The 15,510-nt window shown below is 39.1% G+C and overlaps 1 protein-coding gene across 2 annotated transcripts in view; it reads right to left on the bottom strand.

The window, feature by feature from the left end:
• Armh3 (armadillo like helical domain containing 3) overlaps positions 1 to 15,510 on the bottom strand; it is a 184,564-nt gene that overhangs the window by 1,382 nt on the left and 167,672 nt on the right. For both annotated transcript variants that reach the window (XM_027930424.2, XM_027930423.2), the window contains one exon: positions 999 to 1,115. In XM_027930424.2, coding sequence (XP_027786225.1) covers positions 999 to 1,115 — 117 coding nt within the window. The remainder of the gene's footprint in view (positions 1 to 998; positions 1,116 to 15,510) is intronic.

The following is a 15,510-nucleotide window of genomic DNA, read 5'->3' as shown; positions in this document are numbered from 1 at the left end:
CTCCCAATAGTTAATTGCTGGTCCCCAGTAATTCCCCAACATGGACATAAAGACTCATCAACTACCCCATAAAAATACTCTTACTTGCTATATCCTTACACTAATGGCTTCCCTGTTCCCAACTAACTCACACCAGAGAAATCCTGAGGAGGTCATGTCAGGGTCAGATTTGGGCTGTGTTTAGCACAAGACATGATCTAAAATCTAGCACCTTCACTGTGGATGGATGTGGTGTGGGGAAGTAAAAGCTGGGCCACTGGAAGTTATACTCCAGCAGAGGGAAGTCTAAAGACATGGGAAGTAGGTACAGAGGCCTCAGTGTCCTGGTCTTAGTTCCCAGCCAGAAAGTTTATGTAAACCAAGCAGGTGGTGTGGTAGGACTATAGGGAGGCTGAATTTTTCCTGAGAGCAGCTCTGATCACAGGGCAGAAAAGGGACAATTAATAGGGAGAGATCAGTTTTGTGGAGATGCTGACTGGGAGGTGGAGTAGGAGGCAGAGAAAATGCTTACTGGCTCTGGGTAGCCAAGGGTGGGGACTGTAGGAAGCTGAGTGATTGGAGAGTAGGAGTGGGTATAGGGAGTAAAAACTAGAGAACTATATTAGGAGGGCACTCAGACTAGGAACCAGTTAGGAATTTAGGAAGAAGTGAATAATTGATTCTCATTATCCTCATTAGTTGCTCTGAGGCCTTGATAAAGAGCAATGAGCCAGAACTACCACTGGGAACACACGTCAAATCCCAGGCCCAGTTGGAGCTGTGCAAGGGCTGTCTCCATGGCTGCAGAGGAGGTACTGCACTGGGAATATTTTCTTCTCTCACTGCCTCCTCCTGAACTGTTTTGGTAGAGAAGTTTTATATTGGATCCCAGCAGACCCTTCTAGTCTTAGCCTGTGGCAAACTGCAGCTGTTCCCTAAATGTCCACCTACAAACAGAACCTAGTAGCTGGGAATGGGCCCCCAAGAAACATAGGCAGAGCCAGGGGCAGAGTACTCACCAGCTCTTTGAAGAAGGCAGCTTCCTTATGCTGCTCTGAGTAGCGCTCATACTGGTCCAGGCCATCCTGCAGCTTCAGTGTGAGTGTGTCATAGTTGGCTCGTACTACCTCTAGCACCTGAGGGAGGTAAAGAGCAGAGCATGGACCATGTAAATCATGGGCCTTAGCCCCACATTGCTACCTTATTGGGTTGGATTCAGTCTAGGGTGATACCTCCAAAAGACCCTGGCTCACTACTTATCATCCAGAAAAAAGCCAGGCCACAGGGAACATTACTTCCTAATCTCTTCTATTCCCCTCCTTTCCTTACCAACCTAGCCTGGCCACCAAGGATGTTTACTCTGGGTATGATAAAAGAACATGAGAAGAAGTAACAGAACTGTGAATGCCTGAGGTCACTCATATTCCTGATACTATAATTTTGCTGTCATCCTCATCCTGAAGCTTTCTCTGGCCAGATTGTCAGTGTCAGACTTTGCCAGTGTCTTCTTGCTTCTCCTTTTCTGGGAACTACATTTCTTCAGTCCTGGAATATTCCTTAGCACCAAATGCCACTTGTTTTTAATCTCTTGATGCCAACTCAGCCTTCCTACCCATTGTGTGGATGAAACTTTTGGACATCCAAGCCTTTGGGTATAGGGCATACTTTCAAGACTGAGCTATAGTTTTTTTTTTTTTTTTTTAAGAGAGATTTTTAATATTTATTTTTTAGTTCTCGGCGGCGGACACAACATCTTTGTTGGTATGCGGTGCTGAGGGTCGAACCCAGGCCGCATGCATGCCAGGCGAGCGCGCTACCGCTTGAGCCACATCCCCAGCCCTATAGTTTTTGTTTTGATGAGAGATCTCTCTCTTCAACAGAAAGACATTGTTGAATGTCAGGGGGAGGATTCAGACTTCGGCTGACTCTGGGAACCTTGGGTACCACTGGTTAAGAAGGAAAGGACTACTATAGCTAGGCCTGATGTGACTTCAACTTATAAGACCATCAAATAAAGGCAAGGTCTGGCAGGGGAGAGGCACTACATCAAGTAGGCAGAAGTGAGTTGAGCAGAAAAGAATTACCAGGAGAGGGAATGACTATTCACTTTGGCAGTTTAAGGGCACTTATCTGACCTGTAGGAAAGCCTATGACATCATGGAGAACTCCCTGCTCAGGAGGGAGCTTGAGGAGAAGAAATGAGTGATGAGGGACTGTTAGCTCTGCAGGGTGGTAGAGAATAAGCCAGAGTCAGGGTAGGTCAGAGGGATTGAGAATAGATTCCAAAGGAGTACAAAGGTACCTCTGGACTGTTCCTTTACCATTCTAAATTTGTGTTTGGTCTGACTTTACTTGGTAACAAACACTTCTGTCTGCCAAGAATTCCTGAGGAAAGAGATGAGCTAGAGAGCACTGGTAAAACTTGTGTCCCTAAGGGAGAGTTCTCTGAGTTTCAGTTCAGAAGGAAGGGATAGCTAGGGCACAGCTCTGGCCCAGTTTTCTTCCTTCCAGACATTCTCAGCTCCATAAAATAATTTTGTTGGCTCTTTCCCACAGACCCTAAGACAAGCTGGTTCCTTTGCTTCTAATTCCAACTGTCAGCTCTGTAGGTAGGTAGACCACAGCCCAGCAAGAGCAGTCACAAAATAATCCAGTCTTACCAAGAACATGGGCTATATACTTGAGCCAGAGTCTTGGCTCAGAAGTGAATGGCTCAAACCCACACTCAAACCCACAAAAAGGCAAAATTTTCTCCAAGATGGAAACATCCCCAAGGAACCAAGCAAAATAAAGTAATACATGTTTTCCTAAGTCCTGAAACATGGGCAGCCTCAGCAATGCCTATGACCCAGCAACCTGGGCTTGGCTTTCCTTAAAAAGGTGTCAGGTACTAAAAGACAAAAACCACGTCAAAGCCAATTTCTGAGAAAAAGGTGCAGTATGTTAAGAGATGTCTCTACCTTCTAACTATGCCCCAAGAGTCTAAGGCCTCCAAGACTCCCTTGATCACCTAGACATTCTCCTCTTGCCAGGGAAGAATGGAATGTCTAAGGTCTTACTTAACAGGGAATTTTCCTTTCTCAGTAAGGCGGGCTTTTCAAAGTATAGCCTAGTACAGTTTGTTACAGGAAGTTCAAAGCAGAAAAGGCTCCTGAGCTACTAGCTCCTTAGAAGGAAACCAGAAGCCTGGCTGGATTATTACGCAGTGCATGATTACGGCTCCACTCTTATCTGGATATTGCCCAGTGCTGCCTCCTCCTTCCCTGGTCTTTCTTTCTCTTTTACCTAGCAAAAAGTTGTCCATCAGCTCATCTAGACTCTACCGTCTCCTGCCCTCATCACCTCTCAATTACTTGCAAGAGAACACACTCTAAGCTCAGGTCTGGGCCTCAACTCATTCAGCACTTCAGAGCACTTGCCAAGTCTGGGATTTTGCTTTCTGGAGTAAAAGACTTTAGGAACATGTGCCATTTGAGCTTCAACACTGGCTTGGGGTGTGGCAAGAGTAATTTCTCAGATTGTGTTTAAAGGCCTTAGGCTTTATTGGGCCCGGTGGTGCATTCCTGTAATTCTAGCAACTTGGAAGGCTGAGGGCCTAAGCAACTTAGCCAGACCCTGTCTGAAAAATAAAAAAATAAAAAGGGTAGGGGCAGTAGCTCAGTGGTAAAGCACTCCTGGGTTCAATCCCTAGGGGGAAAAAGAAAAAGACCTTAGACTTTACCTTAATTTACAGCCTTGGGATCTGGCTTCCTGGTAACTCCAATTGCCCCTATCAGGTTGAGATCCCTTCCCAATTCATCAGGTAACAGTCTAGTCCCCAAGCACATACAAACCCTCTTTCATCAGTTGTTGGGCTTGTGGGATTCCTAGAACTAGGCCCACTACCTTAGCTCAAATAGCTTCAAAGTCAGAAATCACCTACAAGACATAATCTTTAAGGAACCCTTACACTACTTATGACCCTTAGTAGACAGGAACTTGGGTCCTGGTAAGAGCCTGATAGAAAAATAACTTACTTGAGCCAAGAATAGTAGCACATGCCTGTAATTTTAGCAATTTGGGAGGCTGAGGCAGAAGGATCAAGGCCAGCCTTAGCAATTTAGTGAGACCCTGTCTCAAAATTTAAAAAAAGGACTGGGGATGTGGTTCAGTAGTGAAGCATCTCTGGGTTCTATCTCCAGGACCAAGAAAAGAGAGAAGAAAGAGAAAGGAAGGAAACAAACTGAATTGGAGTTCCACTCTATGTGTATATGTGCTACTGGGGGTTGAATCCAGGGCCTTGTACATGCTTGGCAAGCACTTATTAACCAGGTAAATTTATGTAATTTTCTTTATTTTTTTGAGTTTCAGTTTTTATATCTGTAAAAGGGGATAGCACTACCTTAAAAGAATGATGTAAAGATGAATGAGATAAGGATTGTCCAATGGCTGGCACATAATGAATAGTCAATAAGTGGTTCTAATTTTATAATTACTAATGGTGTTTGGAAGTTCTGATTGTCTCCAGATAGTTCTAATCATAAGCCAAGAGCTAGGATTTCACACATCTTCACTTAGCCAATGGCAGATTCTGGTGAAGCGGAAACATTTCTATTTGATGTGAAAAGAAGCCTGCAATAAGGACCACACTGTCCTAAGTATAACTAACAATGCATGAGCCGGAAGACAGAGTGCCCAGTATGCAATACTAACCTTTACAACTTTGGTAGTGCACAGGACTACAGGTTAAAGAAAAATGAGCAAAGAGGCTCCTAAAGACTCAACTTCACATGATACAGACTGTGAGGCTCTTGGCCACATCAGGATTAAGATATCATCGATGATGTAAAGTAGATGATATTCCAGTGCATTAGGTTAGTTCAAAATTGTTGACGAGGTTTAAGACACATGTACTCCTTGGGGCTGTGGTTGTAGCTCAGTGGTAGAATGTTTGCCTCACATGTGTGAGGTACTGGATTTGATCCTCAGCACTACATACAAATAAAAAATAAAATACAGGTATTGGGAAGGGAGAGGGCATAGGGGTAGGAAAGATGGTGGAATGAGATGGACATCATTGCCCTAAGTATATGTATGAAGACATGAATGGTGTGACTCTACTTTGTGTACAACAGGAAATATGAAAAATTGTGCTCTGTATGTGTACTATGAATTGAAATGCATTCTGCTGTCATGTATAACAAATTAGAATAAATAAATAAACTTAATAAAGGTAGTGTGTTCACCTACAACTAAAAAACATTAAAAAAAAAAAAAGACACACTCCTTTCCCTGAGAACATTCAATATGCATTCTTTAGACTGTTCAGTATCCAATGTATCAATGCTCTAGCACCAGGCTCTATCCTCAGTCCTTTAAAAAAAAAAAACAAAATATATATATATATATATATGCACAATATCTCTATTTTTTATTTTTAGATGGTGCTTGGGGTTGAACCCAGTGCCTCACGCATGCTAGGCAAATGCTCTGCCTCTGAGCCACAACCCCAGCCTTCCCTCAGTCCTTTTTTTACATTTTATTTTGTCACAGGGTCTCACTAAATTGCCCAATCTGACCTCAAACTTGCAATCTTCCTGACTTAGCCTCCTGAATATCTGGGATTATGGGTATCTGCCACCAGGCCCACCCCACTACCTCCTGCCTTTTTTTCCCCCCAAAGTAGGACCTTTGAAACAGGAAATATCTTCTAGCCTGAAGACAGCCACAAACAAGAATTCCCAAGTTGAAAAGTTTCTGGTGATGGCTATCCAGTCTTGATGCCAGAAGGCTTTGCTCTGGGCCTGAAAAACTGCTCATTCTCAAATCTACTGGCCTGAATTCCCAGCAGAGAAGGACAACTAAGTAATAGGATGTGTCCTATCAGCAAACTTGTTTTCATTATCTTCTCTCAATTTAAACTGATGTCTAAAGTATGACTTATTTCTCAATCAGGGCAACATGTATGGTCTGCCCTAGAAGCCAGACTGCCAAATAAAGATGAGCCCACGAATAGCAACAGAAAGACTTCCTTTTTAGAATAGGAAATACACATAGGCCAGGAAGATGGCAGTGGAGGTAATGAAAAGAGACTATCAGATCAGAAATCTAGATTCAAACTTGACCTGACTTTTAGTCCTTAACTATGAAAAAGTCATAATATTTTCTTATAATATTTTAAAGATTAGAGATAATATATAAAAATAAATGTAAAAATATAAATGATAGGATCTAATACATAGAAGGTGCCAAGTGAATAAAGGCAATTAAGAAGAAAACAAAAGAACAGGAAAAAGAAAAAAGAAAAATGGAAATAGAAAGTATGTGATACATTCAAATAAGATGAATCAGCTGGTTAAATGGTGGCCAGAAGAACCTTAATTTTCCTAGCATGTAAGGAAAGTGACATGGAAGGCAGCCACACTTTTTTATGCCAAAGTGTTACCATAGGGACAGAACAACAGAAATAATAGTTCCAGAAGGAACCTTTGAAATTGCATACTAGTTCATGGCCCTCATTTCACAGAAGAAGAAATAGATGTCTAGAAATATTACAAATTTCCCAAAGTCACAAAACAGGATTAGACAACCAATTCAGTGTCCTATTTGTATTAGCAGGCTAGTCTAATCTGGAACATGTTCTGGGACATGTTCTTGGATTTACAGATTAAAGGTGTTCTTTAGAGGAGGCTGGGGTTGTAACTCAGTGGTAGAGAGCTTGCCTAGCATGTGTGAGGCACTGGGTTCAAACCTCAGCACCACATATAAATAAAATAAAAGGCACATTGACAACTTAAAAAAAAAAAGGTGTTTTTCAGAGACCAAAGATTCAAGGAATTCAAACTCACTCCTTTTAAGAAATAGGAAGTCTAAATCTGTGGAGAGCTGGGAAGAAGGCCTGGTTTCATGTTTGAGCTTTAATGATAACTAGGCTCCTCAGAGTTCTAGGACTTGTTAATTTCTGCCAGTAGCCACTGAAGATCCACTCAACCCTGTTGATAGTTGGTATAGTTTAAAACTCATAATTAGCAAAATCTGATTTGGGTTGCTATTTTTTTTTTCAAATATTTTTTAGTTGTTGATGGACCTTTATTTTATGTATTTGTATGTGATGCTGAGAATCAAACGCCTTATCGCATGGTAGGCAAGCGCTCTACCACTGAACCACAACCTCAGCCCTTGGGTTGCTATCTTAATTATGCAATTCTCATTTATGTTTTATTTTTATGTTTTGCAGTGCTGGGGATTGAACACAGGGCCGGGTACATGCCAGGGAAGTACTCTATCACTGAGCTGTACCCCCAGTCCTTTTTTTTTTTTTTTTTTTTTAATTTAAATCAACTCTGAAACCTTAAACAAGAACATTATCATGTGTAAGTCTGAATCATGCCCTTGCTTCACTTAATTTAGCCTCCCAAGTAAGTAGCTGCAGGTAGTTTTTGTGGTAAATGCACTGGGGTTTTCTTATCATCTGCAGAGGAATAATATAACAAGTCAAATATACCCCTCTCTCTTACTGAGGAATGAACCCAGAGACTCTGCACATACTAGGTAAGCAATCTATCATTGAGCTTCTTCCTCAGCCCTTTTTAAAATTTTATTTTGAAATAAGGTTTCACTAAATTACCAAGGTTGGCCTTCAATTTGCAAATCTTCCTACCTCAGCCTCCCAAAGAGCTGAAATTATAGGCATGTGCAACCACACCCAGCACAATATTCATTTAGAAGCATGAAATTCAAGGGTCATAAATCTTCAGTTGGGCTTTTGGGGCCGCAGCCATCCTGGACTTCATACTTGGGGTAAGTGTTAAAAGGATTTAATAAATTCCTTCTATAATGAATGCTCATACTTCAAGGCTAAACTTCTATTCTCCCAAAGAGACTGTAATCATTCTGTTCTACTTCCATGTAGTTCTGTTTGAATCCTGTCAAACATAATCAAAGAAAAATTTATGTCTGGATGGTATGACACAGGGCTGGGGTTATAGCTCAGTTGGTAGTATGTTTGCCTTGCATGCACAAGGCCATGGGTTCAATCCCCAGCACCATGCACACAAGCGCGCGCACACACACAAGACATGTATGGTTTGACACAGATATAAGAGGGAATTAGGAGGAATAAAAGATAAAAAGGCTTTTTAGAAAATTTTCATGATAAACTTTGACTATCTCTCCCACTGAAGATGGATCAACTCTGAAACCTTAAACAAGAACATTATCATGTGTAAGTCTGGATCATGCCCTTGCTTCTCTCTCCCATCAGTTAAAAAGGGCCAAGCAGATATTGCATGTTCTACAAGTTGATGATAGAGACATAATGAAAAAATTTAGTCTAAGGCAGAGGAAATGTCTTTCCTCATGATGGTTCAGGATTTTGGATGCACCTATCCTGGCACCCATAGAACCAAAGTCTGGATATTCAGATTTGCTCTCTAGCACACCCCTAAAAAATATTCACTGTTCTGACCTCTTGGTCATATCATAATGTCCCATCCCTAAAAGAAACAGTGCCGAGTGCACAGTAGGTCTTCATAAATGGTCAGTGGCTTATCCACTGGCCTGCACCCAAATAGACTGCTATAAAGAAGAAGAAGGTCTAAGTAGCTACAGGTAGTTTTTGTGGTAAATGCACTGGGGTTTTCTTATCATCTGCAGAGAAATAATATAACAAGTCAAATATACCTACCATTTCTTAGCAAGGAAAGATAAAGCCTTTCTTCTTTTAATACCCAGTAAACTTCCTCCAACTTAAAGGAAGTTACCTTTTCCTATAAAAATGAGAATGACCTACTTAGGCAATCATTGCTTAACTTCCTTCTCTGGATTTGTTATAAGGCTGAAATAATCTATACTTTGACAAGAGACTGAAAGAAAAATAGAAGGTCCAATCTTTCATTTCCTTTGAAAATACTTAATTTAGCCTCCCACCCTTCCTTTACTTTCCTAAATCCAGACCTTCCCCAGACTGTTAATATTTCCCAATGAAGAGAGCTCTGTTTTCTCACAGAAAGCACAAAAGGTCTGTATTAACCTTGTAATTTCACCAGCCTAAGGACAGCCTCTCAGTGGCATGATCACAACTAAGTTAAGTGGTAGCCAGGTGCTGGACAGCTTGGAAGAGGAATTCTGATCAGAGAAAAGCAAAAACCGATTGTTTTTCCATAATCCATACTTACTGTTCTAAATTCAGGACTATAGCTAGATAAGAAGCACTGTAAAGACATTATGTAAGCAAGACCCTAGCTGTTGGGTCTACTTGTACCTGGGTGCCAAAAAAAGTTTTATCCAATAGCTAGTATTTCCAAAACAACATAGTGGTTAAGAGTATGGATGGAGCTGGATGTGGTGGCACATGCCTATAATCCCAATGATTTGTGAGGCTGAGGCAGGAGGATTGCAAGTTTGAGGTCAGCCTGCACAATTTAATGAGACCCTCAATAATTTGGTGAAACCCTGCCTCAAAATACAAAATAAAAAGAACTAGTAATGTAGCTCAGTGGTGGAGTACCCCTGAGTTCAATCCCCAGTAAAAGAAAGAAAGAAAGGACTGGGGTTATGGCTTAGTGGTAGAGTGCTTGCCTAGTATGCATGAGGCATTGGGTTCGATCCTCAGAACCACATAAATGTAAAATAAATATATTGTGTCCAACTAAAACTAAAAAATAAATATTAAAAAAAAAGAGAGGGAGGGGGGTAGAGGGAGGAAGAAAAGAGTACAGCTTAAGAGCTATTCTTCCTGGACTCATATCCCATCTTCACCATTTACCAGCTGAGGGAGCCTGTTTCTTGATCTTTAAAATGGGCATAACAATATGTTAAACATATAGAGCTAGTTCTGAGGACTAAATAAGCAATGAATACGAGGTGCCAAGTGTAGTGCCTGATACACAGAAAGTGTTTAAGAACTGTAGCTGTTACTATTATTATTTTCTTTCACGCTGATATGACCCTATGACTATTTTTTAGGACCTGAAATTGGGAAAACTGGCCTGTTTTCATAGCTTCTCTGCTAACTCCTGCCATAAACAAGCAAGCTCTCCCATCTCCCCTATTTTTCTGGAAGATATCTATATCCTACAGGCTTTCTATGGAGGAATTTACTTTGGAGAAAAGAACATAACTGCCCTAGAGCTTGTGCACTAGCAGGTGTAGGCAGGTATAGTGGCAGACTCTCTTCTGGAGAAACAAACATTCTACTACTACTACTACTAATACTAATACTGATTTCCTCACTGAAATTTGTCATAGTTAGATGCTTATCACCCTAAAGGAAGTGACCCAGTGTTACATTATAGATTTTTTATAATACCTAATAGAGTCCTAAGAAATAGTAAACACTTAACATTGTGGACTAATTTAGTAACACAGGGTCAACCAAAAAGGAAAGGAATCTCTCATAAAGGTCACATGGTAAGATTAGAAATAGACCTTGACAGTCTAACACTAAGCACTGTCTTAGCACCCTGATAGGTCTCTAAAGCACTCAGAGTCAATACTGCCTTTATGAAGCAATATAAATCACCATGAATAGGGTGACTGAAGAATCAAGATAAAAAACCATGAATAGACACACAAAACACATAAACACATACAGGGGCACCAACAGCACTACACATGGTTTGCAAGTCAGCAGCATAACCAAATAGTGAATGAGCACAGAGGTTGAAACAGTGTCACAATTTTTAAGACAGAGACAATTAAGGAAGCCAGATGTCTTTTGTGTCCTACTTCTTCCACTTTCTGGGAGCTAAATCTGAGTACAAAATTCTCCACTAATATAGCAGAACCTTTGAGACAGCTGCTGTAAGGACTACCAGACCCAATCACCTGAAAGGCAGATCATTTGGGCTCAATACTGACACTAGGGAAAAAAAAAAAAAAAAAAGTCCCGTAGAAAGGATGAACAAAAGATGGGAAAGAATATCATTTTACTTCCCTAATATACAAACTATAGGTTTACTTCCTCAGAAATGTTTTGATGCATCCTGAAATGCCCTTCTGCAGTGGGTTCAATTTAGAGACAAATTTTAACTACTTAAATTCACCTCATCTTTAATATCTATGCAGTATATTCATTAGCTAACTGTCCAAAACAATCTAAGCAGACACACATAGTGATCTCTCAGCACACAAGTTCAAAGTCTTGCTAAGCTATTTTTAGTACCTGTTCAGCATAGCAACCAAAAGATTCGCACCTCAGAAGACAAGAAGAAACAATCAGATCTATGAGCTCCAAGTGAAACTAGTACTCAGGGGAGACTATTAACTTCCTTTAGATGCTGTCTGTTTATACTCTTATACTGGACAATGCTTGGTCCATGTCCTCATGGACAGTGAGTATTGGCACATGCCTCTAATCCCAGTGACTTGGGAGGCTGAGACAGGTGGGTAATGAGTTTGAGTCCAGCCTGAGCAACTTAGTGTGCCCCTAAGTAACTTAGTAACCCTGTTTTAAAATAAAAAAATAATAAGGGCTGGGGTTATAACTCAGTAAGAAAGTGCCCCTGAATTCAGTCCCAAGTGCCAAAAAAAAAAAGAAAAAAGTGACAGCTGAAAGGAAAAAATAGTAGAGACTATGTTGCAAAAAAAAAAAAAAACAAAACCAAAAACCAAAAAACAAAAAACATTCATGCTCACATATATATGTGGGTGTTTTTTTTTTGTGTGTGTGTGTACTGGGGGTTAACTCAGTGACCCGGGGTGCTCTACCATCAAGCTACATACCTGGCCAATTTTATTATTATTTATTTTGAGACAGGGTCTTGTTAGCTGCTGAGGCTGGCCTTGAACTTGCAATCCTCCCAACTCAGTCTCTGGAATCAGTGGGATTACAAGTATATGCCACTGTGCCTGGTGCTCTCCTTGTGTTTGCAAAGACTGGAGGGTCAAGCTTTTAAAAATAATCAGTGTTAAGGCTGGAACTTGGGTCCAATAATAGAAGGGAAAAATGGGAAAAGGAAATATCTTTCAGTGAATTACCTTTTAAAAGATATAAAAATAGCTGGGTGTGGTGATACACACCTATAACTTCAGGCTACTCAGAGGCAGGATGACTACAAGTTCAAGGTCTCCCTGGGTAATTTAGTGAGGTCACATCTCACTACTGTGTGTGCATTTGTGTGTGTGTGTGTGTGTGTGTGTGTGTGTGTAGAGTTTCTAATATACATTCAAGACTTTCTCTAGTAGAAACTAGAAAAAGAAGAAGGAAGAAAGAGAATGAAGTAGGAAAAGACAAAATAAATAGTTAATGCAAGGGAGAGTTCTCTAAAAGTGTATGGAATTTTTAAAAATTCAGCTGGGTAATTCAGGGAATATTGTAATACTTTAAAGTAGTTTAGGAGTTCCACTTCAGTCATGCTGGAGTAACTGAGAACTGGAAATGAACCAACTGTTTTTAGACACTGGATAGCAGACAGTACAGGACAGGACAGGAATTCTGAGAAAAAGAAAACAAGGCAAGCATGAAGTTCTGGCTGGGCTAAAGAGGTGTATGACTTTGGAGAGAGAAAGGAAGCTGAAATCTGTGACGTAGATCATAAGAGAGGAAGGAGATAGAGAAAAAGCTTCTAAATTTTGCATACTGTTTCTCTTGGAACCATTGGTAAATAATGACTATATACATGTAGAGTCTAATTCAATCAGGTCAGACCAAAAAAGTTTTTAAAAAATTTTAAAAAGACTGAAGGTCTATAAGCTGAACAATTCTCAGAGTTCATAAAGGACTGGGAGATACCTGAATTGTGACCATCCAGAGTGGAGAGCACTTGACTAGGGAATCAAAAGAGACACCATGGTACAATAATTGCCCACCATGTAATGTATGAGACCCTGGTTTAATCAATCCTTAGCTCAATAATAAACACAAACAAATAAATCAAGAGAGAGAGAGAGAGAGAGAGAGAGAGAGATACACACAAGACCAATCACATCTTAGTAGTAGCACTAAACTAGCCCTATGGCAAAGGCTACTCTAAACTTACCCAAATGAAGATTAAGAAGTTTTGAAAGGATTATGCTGTTCCACAAACAACTGAGCTGCTTTCCAAGGTAAAGTCCAACACTATTTGAAGAAAGACAACAAAATCTAACACTTAACTACATAACAATTACAAAGTTCAGTATCCAATAAAAAAATTACCAGATATATCAAGAAGCAGAAAAATGTGATATATAACCAAGAGAAACATCAGTCAATAGAAGCAAACTCAGAAATGAGAGAGACGATGGAATTACCAACAAGAACATTTTTTAAAGAGTTATCATAAAAATGTCCAAGTATTTACAGAAAACCATTAACATAATGAAGAGTAAAATGGTAGATAAAAGGCACATATCATAAAATTGACGAAAACCAGATTTAAAGAGAAAATATTAAATGCAGCTAGAGGAACATTATATACAGAGGAACAAAATGAGAATTCACATTTCTTGACAGGAAGTATGCAAGCCAGAAAACGATGAAATGAAATCCAATAAAACTGTTAACTTAGAATTCAGCAAAAAATATCCATCAGATAGCTGAGTTAATGGTACATGCCTGTAATCAATCCCAGTAACTTGAGAGGCTGAGGCAGGAGGACTCCAAGTTCAAAGCCAGCTTCAGGAACTTAGCAAGGCCTTCAGCAACTTATAAATTGAAGAGCTTTCTACTGTCATGTATAACTGATTAGAGCTAATAATAGTAATAATAATAATAAAAGGAACATTCATAAGTTTTAAACAACAACAACAAAAAATTCAAAAATTAAAAGGACTGGAAATGTAGCTCAGGGGTAAAGCACCAATGGTTCAATTCCTGGTACCAAACACACAAACAAACAAATCCATCAGAAAGGAGGATGAAATGCAGACCTTTTCAAACACTCCAAGAGAATGTGTTGCCAATGGTCCCTGCACTACAGAGAGGTTAAAAAAAGTTCTTCTGGCAGAAGAAAAATTATATTATCTAGATCTATAAGCAGGAGCTAAAGCACTAGAAATGATAAATATATGGGTAAATAGTAAAAACAAGAAAAAAGACAATTGATATTTTAAAACAAAAAAGAATAACAATGTATTGTGAAATTTACCAAATTCATAGAAGAAAAATATATGACAATAACATAAGGGGGGAAATGGAAATATACTACTGCAAGGTTATTACATGTTATAAAAGCATATAACATTAGTTTGAATTGACAAAACAAAAAGTTGGTTCTTTGAAAAAAATGAATAAAATTGATAAACCCTTAGCCATGCTAAGAAAGAGAAGGAGAGAGAAAACTCAAATTACTGACATCCATGATGAAAAAGAAATTATCACAACAGACTCTACAGAAATACAGAAGATAATTAGAAATTATTTTGAAAATTTGTACTCCAATAAAATAGAAAATATTGAAGACATCAACGAATTTCTAGTTATATGATTTGCCCAAATTGAACCAGGATGAACTCAAGTTAAACAGATCAATTTCAAGCAATGAAACAGAAGATACAATCAGAAGCCTACCAACCAAGAAAAGCCAAAGACCAGATGGATACACAGCTGAGTTCTAAAAGACCTTCAAAGCAGAACTAATACCAATACTCTTCAAATTATTTCATGAAATAGAAAAAGAGGAAAACTTCCAAACTTATTTTATGAGACCAATCTCACCCTGATTCCAAAACCAGGCAAAAACACATCAAAGAAAGAAAACTTCAGACCAATATCTTTAATGAACATAGATACAAAAATTCTCAATAAAATTCTGGCAAATCAAATTCAAAAACATATAAAAAAGATAGTGCACCACGATCAAGTGGGGTTCATCCCAGGGACACAAGGTTGGTTCAACATGTGGAAATAAATAAATGTAATTCATCACATCAATAGACTTAAAGATAAGAATCAACATAATTCTAAATGGAGAAAAATTAAAAGCATTCCCTCTAAAAACTGGAACAAGACAGGGATGTCCTCTTTCATCACTTCTATTTAACACAGTCCTTGAAACTCTAGCCAGAGCAATTAGAAGAAAGAAATTAAAGGGACACGGATAGAAAAAGAAGAACTCAAACTATCACTGTTTGCCAACAATATGATTCTATACCTAGAAGATCCAAAAATTTCCACCAGAAAACTTCTAGAGCTAATAAATAAATTCAGCAAAGTAGCAGGATATAAAATCAACACCCATAAATCAAAAGCATTTCTGTACATCAGTGATAAATCCTCTAAAAGAGAAAGTAGGAAAACTACCCCATTTATGATAGCCTCAAAAATATATATATACTTAGGAATCAACTTAATGAAAAAGGTGAAAGTCCTCTACAATGAAACTATGGAACACTAAAGAAAGAAATTCAAGAAGATCTTAGAAGATGGAAAGATCTCCCTTGTCCTTGAATAGGCAAAATTAATATTGTCAAAATGACCATACTATCATAATCACTGTACAGATTTAATGCAATTCCAATCAAAATCCCAATGACATTCCTCATAGAAAAAGAAAAAGCAGTCATGAAATTCATCTGGAAAAATAAGAGACTCAGAATAGCTAAAGCAATCCTTAGCAAGAAGAGTGAAGC

Source organism: Marmota flaviventris, chromosome 4, assembly GCF_047511675.1.
Source record: "Marmota flaviventris isolate mMarFla1 chromosome 4, mMarFla1.hap1, whole genome shotgun sequence".
Lineage (NCBI taxonomy): Eukaryota > Metazoa > Chordata > Mammalia > Rodentia > Sciuridae > Marmota > Marmota flaviventris.
Note: the sequence above shows the minus strand (reverse complement) of the source record. Positions and strands in the feature narration are given on the sequence as shown.